Here is a 12,285-nt window from a genome sequence, read left to right on the forward strand (position 1 = left end):
GTATTAGTGCCCTGATCCCATCTTTCTTCTCCCTCCTGCCCACTTCTGTGCCCTCCTTTTTTTCTCCTTAACTTCTCATTCTTCTTTTGGTCTTCCTCACAGATAATGTTTTTAATTTCTTCAAATTTAGGCAAATCCAAGTCTTCCATCATAAACTGTCATGCTACAGGATTTCTTTTATTCCTGTTCTAAGATCATGTCTACATATGTTCTGTGATGTCGGGGAAGTTCTGTTTCTCTCCCAGTGGCACAAGCGTTAGCTTCTTTCCTGTGGCAAAGAGGCATCTACTTGCTATAATTTAAAAAAGAAAAAAAGAAAAACAAAAAAACAAAAAAGAAAAAAAAAATTTGCCTTTCTTTGGAAAGCTGATTCCTGTCTGGAGTTTTACTGATAGAAGGTCAGCATTTTCAAAAGCCAGTACTGTTATCATAGATGCTCTAGGTATACCCCATTTTTCTCTGTGCCCTTCTTAACATCTATGGCATCTCACTCCAAATGGAACTGTGGTCCATTGCTTCCCTAAGAAACAGTTGTTTCAGTTTCCCCTGTTTGGTATAATGCATTCGATGGAGAATGTTAGGAAACTTTATTGAATTGAATTGGGGAGAAAGGCAGCTAAGGAGCATTAGGTCAGTGATAAATGTTGTTGTGATTTCTACACTAGTTCAGTCAAGTCTCATTTATAGGTGATGGGCTTTCAGAATACATTTGGGCTGGGACTCCACAAGATTGAGCGTAAGAGGAAGTGGTCCTCTTGCATAGCATCTATATCCAGGTCCAACAAGGTGTTACTGGTTTTACCCCTATAAAGTAGAAGGTATATATTGATGTAAACTTTTAAATTAGAATAGGAAGAATTTTTACCACCAGACAGAACCCTTAATAATTGAAATTTGGATGGATAGGTTTGTCACCTCTGTACCTGGAAGCAGAAATCAGTGCACACAGAGATCTGGTAACTGCTAACAAAAATTAGCTGTAGTGTATAAAGTCTGTGAATGTTTCTTATTCATTACATAATGTATAGTCTTTAAATGCCATTTTCCTGGCTTGTTTAGCTTTTCGTAGGTCTCAGATGAGCTATAAGTGAATAGATTTAACTTCTTTACAGTGGGTCTCAGAATTACGCCTATTCAGCAGCATGTAGTAACTGGTTCAACATGAGCTGTTTCTTATATAAACATACAAAAAGCGTGACCCAGACTAAATCAATTTAAAAAAGAAAAACATTAAAGCTGTGTTTCCTGTTACATGCTTATGGACGTCTTTGGTTGCTTATGATCTTACTGTATTATTGACCAACTGTTGTATTCTTCACCACCTGCCAAAAGGTTCAGATGGGACAGTGAAGTTGTTTTCAGAAGAGGGAAGCAATTAAAATCATAACCCCTACAGTACATTTCAGCCGGTGTTTATGCTAGGGGTAGAGAATCAAGTCATGAATACGGCTTAATCCGTTTCCCTGATTTTATTTGCTACAAGGATTTAGAAAGCTGCAGAATCAAAAAGCCTGTAGAGTTCATACATAGCCTGTATGTTTAAGATTAGGCCAATTCTGTTGCGGTTTAACTTATTCTCATCCTTCTAAAAAGCGTACAACTAATAAATTGGGGGTGACCTTAGGAAAATAGTTGATATGGGAAATCAGAAATGAGTGCTTGTGTAAATGCCTGTATGTATATTATTTATTTGGGAAAAGGCTATATTTTGGTCCTTGTATAAAACCAGCAGGATGTACTTTCTGAAGGCAATAATCGGCTTAGTCGAAACATCAAGGCATTAATAACTAATCGTCATATTTTACATATATGTGTAAAATACATGTTTCTTGAAATGGGTAATCTATAGAAACACAATTTGTTTGTTTGGATTTCAAAAGTGTATCTAAAGGACCAGAGGAAGAGTTTTGTACTATATATAGCAGATTATTAATAGTAGGAGCAGAATGAAAATGCAGTTTTTACATCAGTGTGAAAGTATTAGGCTGTGATATCCCAAAGCAGTACAAATATTATCCAGTCCTTGAAATTTTGCAAAATTAATTGGATCAAATAATGAAAGATCCAATGGACAAATCTTATACCAGCAACACAATGTGCAAGTACCTTGTGTCTGAACAGTACCTCTGTATTTTGCTGCACCTAAAAATGTGTGCCAGAGTGATTTCATTGGGGTTTATATTTAAATAAGTAAAGCTATGAGAGGAAAAAAACCATTGTCACAACGGGGAATTTCAGATTGGCACATACAGCCACATTTTGCGCTAGGAATTCTGTTCACAAGGTCATGATTGTGCTGAACAAGCCAAAGGAATATAGAGCTATGTGCAGCTTAATGGAAGTTGTCAAGCTGGTCATAAAAGAACTAATGAAAAATATTCTTTACTGTTAAGTAGAGGAGAGAAGAATTCATTATGCAAGTGAAATTAGTATCATATTCTGCATTTTTAAACTTAAGCATATTTCATAAAATATGTAATTTCCTTTATTTTCAGTAATATTTCACAAAACATATTCCAATATTTACTTGCATTAGACAAAGTATATAAATAGACACTGAGTCATACAATAATCTACCATGGGTTTTTTTCATAAAAAAACCCAACAACAACAAACAGAACTGCTTTCATACTGATGAAATAATGCCTAGAAAGAATAATAAATCTCTTATATTTGAGATTTGAACAGGGGGTAATGGAAGCTAGCTGTCAGTTGCCAAAAGGAGCTGCTCTGGAGCTGGCCCAATGCGCAGCAGAGCAGCAAATCTCGGTGCACGGGGGCTTTTCCTGAGGCAGGAAAATGCTGGGGCAATGGAGAGACCCACCAGGAGCTGGCAGCTCTGGTGACAGATGCTGACGAGGCCAGGCCATTGCCAGAGCAGCCGCGACCCCCCATGCCTATAAAAAGCAGCCTGGGGAGTGCAAGTGACCGGGAGTGCTGCCATCAGAGAGGTGGTAGATGCCTCATCCCTGGGAACATTCAAGCTCAGGTTGGACGGGGCTCTGAGCAACCTGATCTAGTTGAAGATGTCCCTGCTCATTGCAGGGAGTTGGACTACGTGACCTTTGAAGGTCCCTTCCAACCCAAACTATTTTGTGATTCTAATAAGACACAATTGTTGTGGAAAGTTGACAGATACATTCTTGAGTTTTTAGAAACCACATTTAATTTTGAAATACCACTACTGACATAACAGATTTTCAGTGTGTATCTGCTAAGCATTTAAGAAAGTTCTAGGGCTACTGAACAATGCCGTCACACTTCCTCACCAGGAATGACTTGATCAAAACGGCTTTCCTGACATTCACATGCCTCTGTGGGTAGATACAATTAATTACTTAATTTTATTAATTGCTAGCGTACCGTATTGGTGACAGTGGCAATGGTATTAGCAGTTTCAACTGTGTTTTCATTTGGGCAGCATTGGAATTGCAGTTTGAAATAGGTTGCATACCTATACTTACAGACTGCATGCAGTACGTGCATTATAGGTTGAAATGTACTGCTTTAATTCTTATTAATTTTTAGATTGTTAGCATTAATGATTAAACAAATTGCAGAATTATTAAGTTCTCTGTGGAGACAGTGGTTAGATACTAAATAACGACTCTGGCATAAGACAACAGCCTAGAATGGAACAGTAGATTGGATGGCATATGCAAATAAGAAGCTAAGCTTAAGCTCTGATATATGAAATCAATAAAAATAGAATACCATTTGACACGATCATAGATTCAAAGCAGAAAAGATCCCCTTGCTCCCTTTTGCTTGTTTTGAAAAACAGTGATAAGTTCAATTGTGCATTAGTATTGTAATATCAAGTGAGTGGTGTGCATAAAGCTATATTGTTCCTAGTGTTGAAAGGGCAAGATAATTTTTTGGAAGATTTACTAGTGCTTATTAGCAGAAGACAAATGATAGTTGGAGACTTCTCTGATACTGGTCACTGGTAAAACCAAATGGTCTCAGCAGCCTCCCGTCATCCAGTAGCTCTTGAATGTTCTGTTGAAATTGGGTGTGACTGTTTCCCAAACTCAGCTCAAGATTGAAATACTTTGTAAAATCTAATGTAGTAGAATTTACCAGAATCCACAGGTAATGTGGTTCACTCAAAAATGCTTATTTCTCACTTGTCAGAAGAATTGTAATAACAAAGCACTGTAATGAAGTTCCATGTTAAAAAGATCGAATTGTTTTACCAGCATTTTGGAACATTCTGTCGAAGTTTTATTCTTTGATAAATTTGAACGGTGGAACAATTGTCTCACAATAAAGCAGTTCATAATACTGATATGTAGCTGTTCTTTTTGAGGACGTGAACGTGACATCCTTTACCTATTCAGCAGATATGAGTTTGTCCCGCTTCCCCATAAAGCTGCTCGTATGAAGCCGACTGAAAGTGCAGTGAAGTCAATGGATTGATCTCATATTGACTTTGGTGGATCTGGCTAAATTTTGGAATATATTTATTTGCATATGTCCCGTTGAATTCCATAGGAAAGAGGCAGCTGGATACTTCTGAAGATCTGGACTTACAATAATGCTTAGATGTAGTCAAGAATCGCAAAATTCAATATCTTAATTGTCTTAATTTTTTATCTTAATCAATACCCGATTGATCTGATTTTGACCTTTGTTGCTGTTGTCTTTTTTTCTTTTCCTTTTTTTTCTTTTTTCTTTTCCTTTTTCCTTTGGCATTGCAGGAGAGCACTGAATCTAGGAATACTTCGAGACCCTGGATCAGAGGTTGAAGACAGACAATATCAAGTAGATCTTCAATCTATAAACATTGGTACTGCTCATTGGAATCAGTTGAAACCAGAGAAGGAAAATGGAAAAGGAGGCGTTTTGACAGAGAGTGAAAGAAATTCTCAAAATCCAGCGCTTGAATGGAACATGGCCAGTAGGTAGGAAATTTTTTTTAACTTATTCTTTTCTAGAATTACATAGCACAAGCGCTGCAGATATCATTCACAGTATATCAGAATCAAGTAATTCTGTATTGGTTTTGCTTTCTATTACAAGGATATTTACATGGAGTTTTGGATTATACATTTGAAATGCGTATTACTATTATTGTTACACTCTAGTTGCTGTCTAGTTATTGTGTGCCTTTGGTTCCATTATAAGCTCTTTTCTGTGTGGCTTACTGTATGTCCATAAAAATAACTCCAGGGCTCAGCCTTCAGCTTCTCGGTCTACAAGCAATGGGAGGTTTGGGGTTTTCTCTTTTTTTTTTTTTTTTAAACTTCTTTTGTTTGTCTTTTTACAAAGCTTGAGTAAAACCAGCTTAGATATTTCTAAGTTAGAGAAGGATAAAGAAGAACATTTCCTATTGGTTCTGAGCTGTTTTTTTGCACTTCCGTAAGTAAAACCAGATGAATTTTGAGAATGAGGTATTTCCACTGAGTCTCCCTTATTGTGTATTGTATGATACGCGCACGCAAAGCCCCGCCCTCTGGTTAAACAGAGTTGAAAGATAAAGCATGCATACACTTGCATGGTATTTTCAATTTTAAAGTTTTCACATATAAAATGGGGTGGTTAATTGGTAATTTGTGAAAATTTGAAAATCTTATTTTAGTTTTAGTGTACTTTTCTATACTTACAAATTCATACAGGTGGTTTGAAACTAAATTTTTATAGACTGTGTAGCAGTCAAAGGTCTCTTTTCAAAGTGACAGGAATAAGGTCTCATGGCCAAAATCAAGCTTTCAAAAGTCATTTTATGGATTTACACGCATTTCTGCTAGAAGATGCCTGTTTGCCCACACGTTTATTTAATTATTTTCATTTAAAAGTCCTTTATATCTAATTCATGCAGAAAAATTCCAATTTTTATGAAATGTGTGCATAATTTTATGGTTCCTAAGATTCCTATCTGAATTGAGGGATGAGTTCCAAAAAGTGATCTAGAAAAACAGGAAGAATCATAAGGGAAGATAAAAATTGAACTATAGCTAGTTTGATATTCAAAAAAAGGGGAGATGAAGCCTCTCAGAGGTTTTTCTGAAAGTGAGACAAGCTGTAGCAAAAGATGCTACAAGAAGAGGATGGCCCGTAGACTGAGGTTTCTAAGTAATGAATTGACGAAAGACTGAGAGCAAATAAGCTCCTTCTGGAGGAGTGTGTGCAGGAAAAAATTGTGATCAAGAATAAATTCAGTTTATCATTGAAAAATAGAGGGCAGGAAAAGCAAATCTAGCCAAAGTAATGATAAAACCACAAGGAGTGACAGGAATACAGGCAAAAATTTAAGCACGGTAACAGTATCTGTTCTTCATTTATAAGATCACCTGGTTCTTTCCTGTCTTTTAACAATTTTTGTTCTTTAACTAATATAATTCCATAGACAATTTTTCTTTTAGAGTCTTAGTATTGAAAAAATGTGTATGACCTTCTAGTTGGGCCTTGGTGTTGGGCAAGTTGCCCGTGAAGTTCTTTCTCACAAAACAACACAGGGCCACTGGCATTTCTTGAAAGATAAGATGACGTGAATCTCCAAAGGACTGCCGGACAATTTGCAAGTTAAGCTAACACAGCAAAAACAGCCCCTGAGGAATTGGCTTTCCTTTTCCTTCCCATTGGTGACTGAAATCCTATTGCCAGCACACTTTGGTCTGAGCTTTGTGGTTATAGATTTGGATAGGAAATCTGGTGGGATTCCTGAAAAGCTATCAAGACAAGAATAAGGGAAGCAGCTATTACAGATATTCCGAGTTATCTTTTTTTAATAATTGCTTGGACGTTCTTCTTTTCCTCAGCAGACTTCCAAAATAAAATTTTATTAGAATATATTTGACAAAGAAATATGTTTGTTTTGAGGTTGCTTTTGAATGAATCTTCTACTTGGGTTTTTATTTAGATCAGTTGTAATTAAATACATTAGCATTTCCTTTCTGTTATACAATTCAGTATTTTAATTCCAGCTTAACTTTGTTTAAAGAGAAAGTTGGTATGAGTGTTTTCTTGTCCTTTTGACTTAAAATTTTACACATTTACTACAGTTCTTTTTCAGGATGTTAGCATTTTTGCTTTTTAGTTGGCAGTCAGTTTTGCTGCATCTGGGTTTATTTTATGATCTGTGAAAGTGGTGTGTTGCGAACTGGAAGAACCTGCATTGAACTCTGCCATCCACTGAGATATTTCCAGCATGCACCAAGAGGGTGGCTGCATGGTGTTTTACATGGTGCTTAGTGTTTTCAGGATGAAGTTTATCTTAAGATTTCCTGCAACTACCACAGAAGTTTTATTCTTTGACCTATTTGTGATACTGTTTTCTTTTTTAATTCTTTAAGTTTCTTAGACATGTTTAACCTGGAACATAATGAATTATTTTTACTGAGTTATTTTAGGGTTCATTTCTTTGTTTGGTTTTAATATGCTTCTATTTGTTTTTACTTATCATTTAGACCCAGTGTTCTGGTTTATTATGTTCACTGGGTTTTAAGATTACTTTTGAGATCCATTTCCCTCATTTTTTAATTCTTAGGTACTATGTGGTGCAGTACAGAATCAAACCTATGTCCAAGTATTTCATACAGTTACTTTATAGAAATATTCAGCGTAGATACCAGCCATTCATTTTCTATTCCCATTTATAAAAACATTACTGTATTTTTTTAAAATAAATTAAATAGTTGTAAAAGTTCTGAAATAGATTATATTGTAATTTAGTCTACTGAGTTGAAATTTGGTCTTGTCTTAAAAAAAATTAGCATGAAAACCAATCAAGAAAACCAACCAAAACTAGATATAAGATTTATGGATATCATAGAAACAAATATTTGCAAGGCTTTTGACATAATTTATCATTTAAATGCTTTAACAATCTTTACACAGAAAGTAAATCCTTCAGATTTTCCTGCTGTTTATTCTGGAGTTCAATATTTCTAGTACTTAATATCTCATGGATTTGAATTTTTTTTAAACTTTTACATTATGATTTGGAAGGCAAGCAGCCTTGCTTTGAGACTAAGTGTTGAATATTTCAAGTGTTTAGTGTAAAATTATTCAGGAGGGCTGTTGTGAAGTGCTGGTGTGATGCCTTCTGGGCCTCCTCAGGTCACCCCAAGAAGAATGGGGGAACTGGAGCACTCTGGCAGGGTGGATGCCCCCTCTTGGAAATAAACATCCAAATGCTGTGCTGTACTGAGGATCAGGGATCATAACTCTTCCCATTATGAAATGTTTATACTTCACTGTAGATGTTATAAAAAGCTCCCTAATGGTGTAATATATAAAAAGAATACTGGAAACAGTCGGACAGTTCTAATAAGGTTATGTACAAATGAAACCTGTCCACATTTATTCCCTTTACCAAACAGCATGTGGGGAACTGGGAGTACTTAACCAAAAGAAGTTTTCTTGATTGAAAACTGCTTTTTCAGCTTGCAGATCTCCTCCTCCCTCTCCCTCCTCTCAATGGAAAAAACAACAGCCTTGAAGGAAATAAAGAAATATATCCTCTCTTGAGGCCTCGCCCCCATCCCTGTGAAATCCTTCTACAGCTCCCAGCAGCAACTTCTGCTTCCTGCAGCCTGAATAAACTCTGTTTAAAAAAAAATAATTAATTGAGCTTAAAAGCATTACTTCTCTGTGTGGTAATGAATTGAGTGTGGCAATATACTGCATTACAGTTTTGTCCTTGGCATACCACCATCTGGAACAGCTCTCTGCGGCTCTCATTGAGTACGTCAGGGAGCCAATGATCTGTTGTACAAAACTGAACAAAATACCACTCTTGCTTTGCAAGGATCCTCAGAAAGGTTTCCTGCAGATTGTTCTTTGAATAGTTTTCATTCTCATGCTTTTTTTTGAAAGTTGAAGTGCAGCTTGCCAAGTTCTAACAAGGAAGACCAGAAAAAAGTGATCAGTAGATCCATGTGTAGGGAAGTAGGGGCATTCCCTGTGAATCTTTTGGAATAAAATGCAGTATATTTGTATTCAGTCCTGTATTTCAGTTGCTGTGTTTATTTTACCTGGGGTCATGCTTGTCTTCATACTGTACAAAGCCGTCCTCAGTGAGATGGAGTATGTTATTTTCTTTATTAATCCACAGCGAAGAAATGTTGTGTGGTATTCTTAACAAGATGAAAATCAGTTTTACCAAGGCGTAATTATATTACAGTCATTCTGTACAGCTAGATGGTGTATGTTTGTGCATTGTCTAATTTTGGTCATTAGGCCTCAAAGTGTTGCTATGCTATTTCACTGACTCAGAGTGTGCTTTGCAACACCTCAGAGAGCTGGCAGGACATGAACTGTTCTGCCTGCTGGGAGAAGGAGGCCTGAGGCATGATGATATTGTTAGTAGTTAGATAGCCTAATACATCTGTGAATAAGGCATTAATTGATTTATACAACTACATGGGAAACCTGCAAGAGAAAAATCTTTCATAAGTCCTAAGTTAGCATGCTAACCAACATAGTGTCTTTGGTTTTGCGTGCCTCGCGCTACTGGAGAACACTATTAGAGTATGTGGCCTATTCCATGCTGATACTTGTTTTTTTCTTTTTTCAAGTCACAGAATTCTTTGTGAGGATTCATCTCGCTGTAGATAGTAAACTTACGCGACATAAATGAGCTCTTGGTTGTCATTCATGTATTGAATGTATATGAGTTTCTCCCTGAGTATATAAAGGCTCAAACTCTAGATCCTGTAAGGTATTATTAAGAAAAAAAAATTAATTAAAAATAAGGCAAACATTGCCAAGTTTCACACTTACATTATGTTTTAGCTAGCTGTGTTACATTAGCTATCTATGTTATACTAGCTTTGGCCAGTATTTTCTGTTTGTTTCATTTAGTTTTTTCCACATGAAGCATCCAAATTATAGTCCCTGTGCATTTTCACAGCTTATCCAGTCTCACATCTTCACACCTCCTTGATAAGTGGAACATCATCTCTTTGGCAGTCCTTCCTCCTCCTCATACAAATTCAGCGTGCTTCTGAGTGGATATCATCAAATACTGATGGTTTGATTTGATGTAATGAAATATTGTTGCTTTGATTGCAAAATCTTGTTTTTCACTTTTTTTTTCTTCCCACAACATTTTTTGTCATATTAATCACTAGATATGTCTTTGCTTTCAAGGTACTTCTAGACTTCTGTGTCTGTCCATTTCCACTTATGTGTCTTCTTTCATTTGCTTTGACACATCTACATTCACTGCTCATCAGATCTCATCATACCAGTTACCAGGGCTGTGGCATTGAATTTTCGAAACAGCGCTTTCTTGCTCGCTCCTAGGCTAACCTATATCTTATGAAGGCATTTCCTGTGAACATTCACAAAGTTATTGCAATGTCTTTTTTCAAATCCTTCCAAAAAAATTCATTTCTACTATACCGTAATATAAAAACTCATACGACAGCTTTCAGGTTGCCACTGTATGGATATCATTACCTACAGTGCTCTTAGTTGTTCCCTTTTACTTCCCTGTTTGCGTGTGGGTATGTTTTTTTTTATACTTAAATTGTAAGCCTTTGAGAACAGAGACCATTTTTGTCCATTGCTCTTACAATGTGGATCTGTGGTCCGTAACCAGAACTCATATTATCGTGCAGGTACAGCCCAAAGTCAGCACTGAGTAAAAGGCACCTTCAGGCCTTCTCACGAATGCTTTGCTGCCTTGTTTCTTTGCGTTAGCATATGGTCTTTCAGATGTGCTGTACTTTTAAGTGTAGATGATCAACTGCTTTAACATCTCTAAAAGTACTAGCTTTTCCTTTTTTTTTCCAAGACAAATATATAACAGATGCATAAATGAACCATGGAATGAATGTGCTGCAGACATAGAGCCATCATTACGCTCTTCACAATCAAGTTTTTTCATAAGCTCATGTGGCGTACACCTGTGTTAAGTTAACGGTGCACTTAGGTGCAGTGTGGAAGACTTAATAATTCAAAGTGGAATTTGTTTCTTTGTTCCTTTTGTGCTCTTTCTCATATCCTCTCCCGTCATTATTTACTGTGCTCTGTTTGCCTTCTGTTTGTACTTACAATTATTTTGCTAATACTTGATTTGGCTGAGGTTCAAATTCACCAACTAGAAATGCAGAAAGTAGTAACGAGAGCAGGACAGGGATACCACATAAGGATGATTTTAAAATAAAATTGTAAAAAATCAGCAATCAATCTGTATTACCAAAAAAGTCCTTAAAGCTGCATTGTGCTGGGTATCTACTGGAATAACATTTGAAAATTAAGAAATGGGAATATGTATAAACTGAAAGATAATTTGAACAACAATTGAAGAGAACTGGTTGTGAGTTTGGGGTCAACAAATAACTTGCCTTTGGAGCTCTGTTTCATACATTAGAATCATACTTACTAGCAGTTTTATGCCCCTTCAAGTGGAAGTGTTCTAATATACAGCTGTGTGTTTTTTCATAGACTTGTTCTACTATTTAGCTCTTTCATTTTCCTCAGAAACAAAGGCATTTCTTTCTCATCCTATTGTGAAGGCGAAATAGAAATTGGGTAGAAAGCCATCTGGTTTAAATTTAAAATGAAGGTGATGGCAGGGAGAGAGGCATTTGTAGATCTGGCAAAATCTAAGACCATTTTCTCAGTTAAAGATGTACACTAACCACTAACAGGTCTTCTTTCTAATTTGGAGATCTAATTAGACTAATCTTGCTTTAAAAACCATCCTCACAGACCAGCAGAGCTACAGCTGACCAAAATGTTAAATCTTTGTATGTAAGATGGTAGTTTTCTCACGATCGCTACCTGGCTTGCTCCTAAGCATACTGCATACTACTTACAGTAGTGTGCAGCCTGCTCAGCAGTGTTTATGGAGATCATTTGAAGCAAAAGTTTATTAGACTCGTGCTCAGTAAATACTAGCTCTGTGGTCTTGTAGCATCTGCTGTCAACTTCTGTATACTGTTGTCCTAAGTAAATTTAAAAGCTTTAAGGCCTGCCTGCATCTGACAGTTTATATTTCCTTATAGATCGCCATGCTTTCTACATGTTTTGAGGACATTAGCAAATAGTTAGTAGAATCTGAAGCATCAAAATCAAAATAGTCTGAGCAGTAAATCTATGGATTTTGAATCTTTTGAACTTGACTGAATTACAGTCATGTTATGATATCTATTTAATTTCTTTTCGGCCTAACTCTTGGACTACAAACCATCAGCATTTGAGACTGCATACTTTTCAACAGAATGCATTTCAGAACCAGTACATTTACTAGACTATATATCTCAATACCTATTCTTAATCAAGAGATTTAATTACCTATTCCATATGCTTTCCAGAGATTTCTGCATA

The 12,285-nt window shown here is 36.3% G+C and overlaps 1 protein-coding gene across 6 annotated transcripts in view; it reads left to right on the top strand.

Moving 5' to 3' along the window:
- Positions 1-12,285, top strand: part of VPS13B (vacuolar protein sorting 13 homolog B) — a 479,916-nt gene that overhangs the window by 307,135 nt on the left and 160,496 nt on the right. For all 6 annotated transcript variants that reach the window (XM_074577514.1, XM_074577516.1, XM_074577511.1 and 3 more), the window contains one exon: positions 4,704-4,907. In XM_074577514.1, coding sequence (XP_074433615.1) covers positions 4,704-4,907 — 204 coding nt within the window. The remainder of the gene's footprint in view (positions 1-4,703; positions 4,908-12,285) is intronic.

Source organism: Larus michahellis, chromosome 2 (genome assembly GCF_964199755.1).
Source record: "Larus michahellis chromosome 2, bLarMic1.1, whole genome shotgun sequence".
Taxonomy (NCBI): domain Eukaryota; kingdom Metazoa; phylum Chordata; class Aves; order Charadriiformes; family Laridae; genus Larus; species Larus michahellis.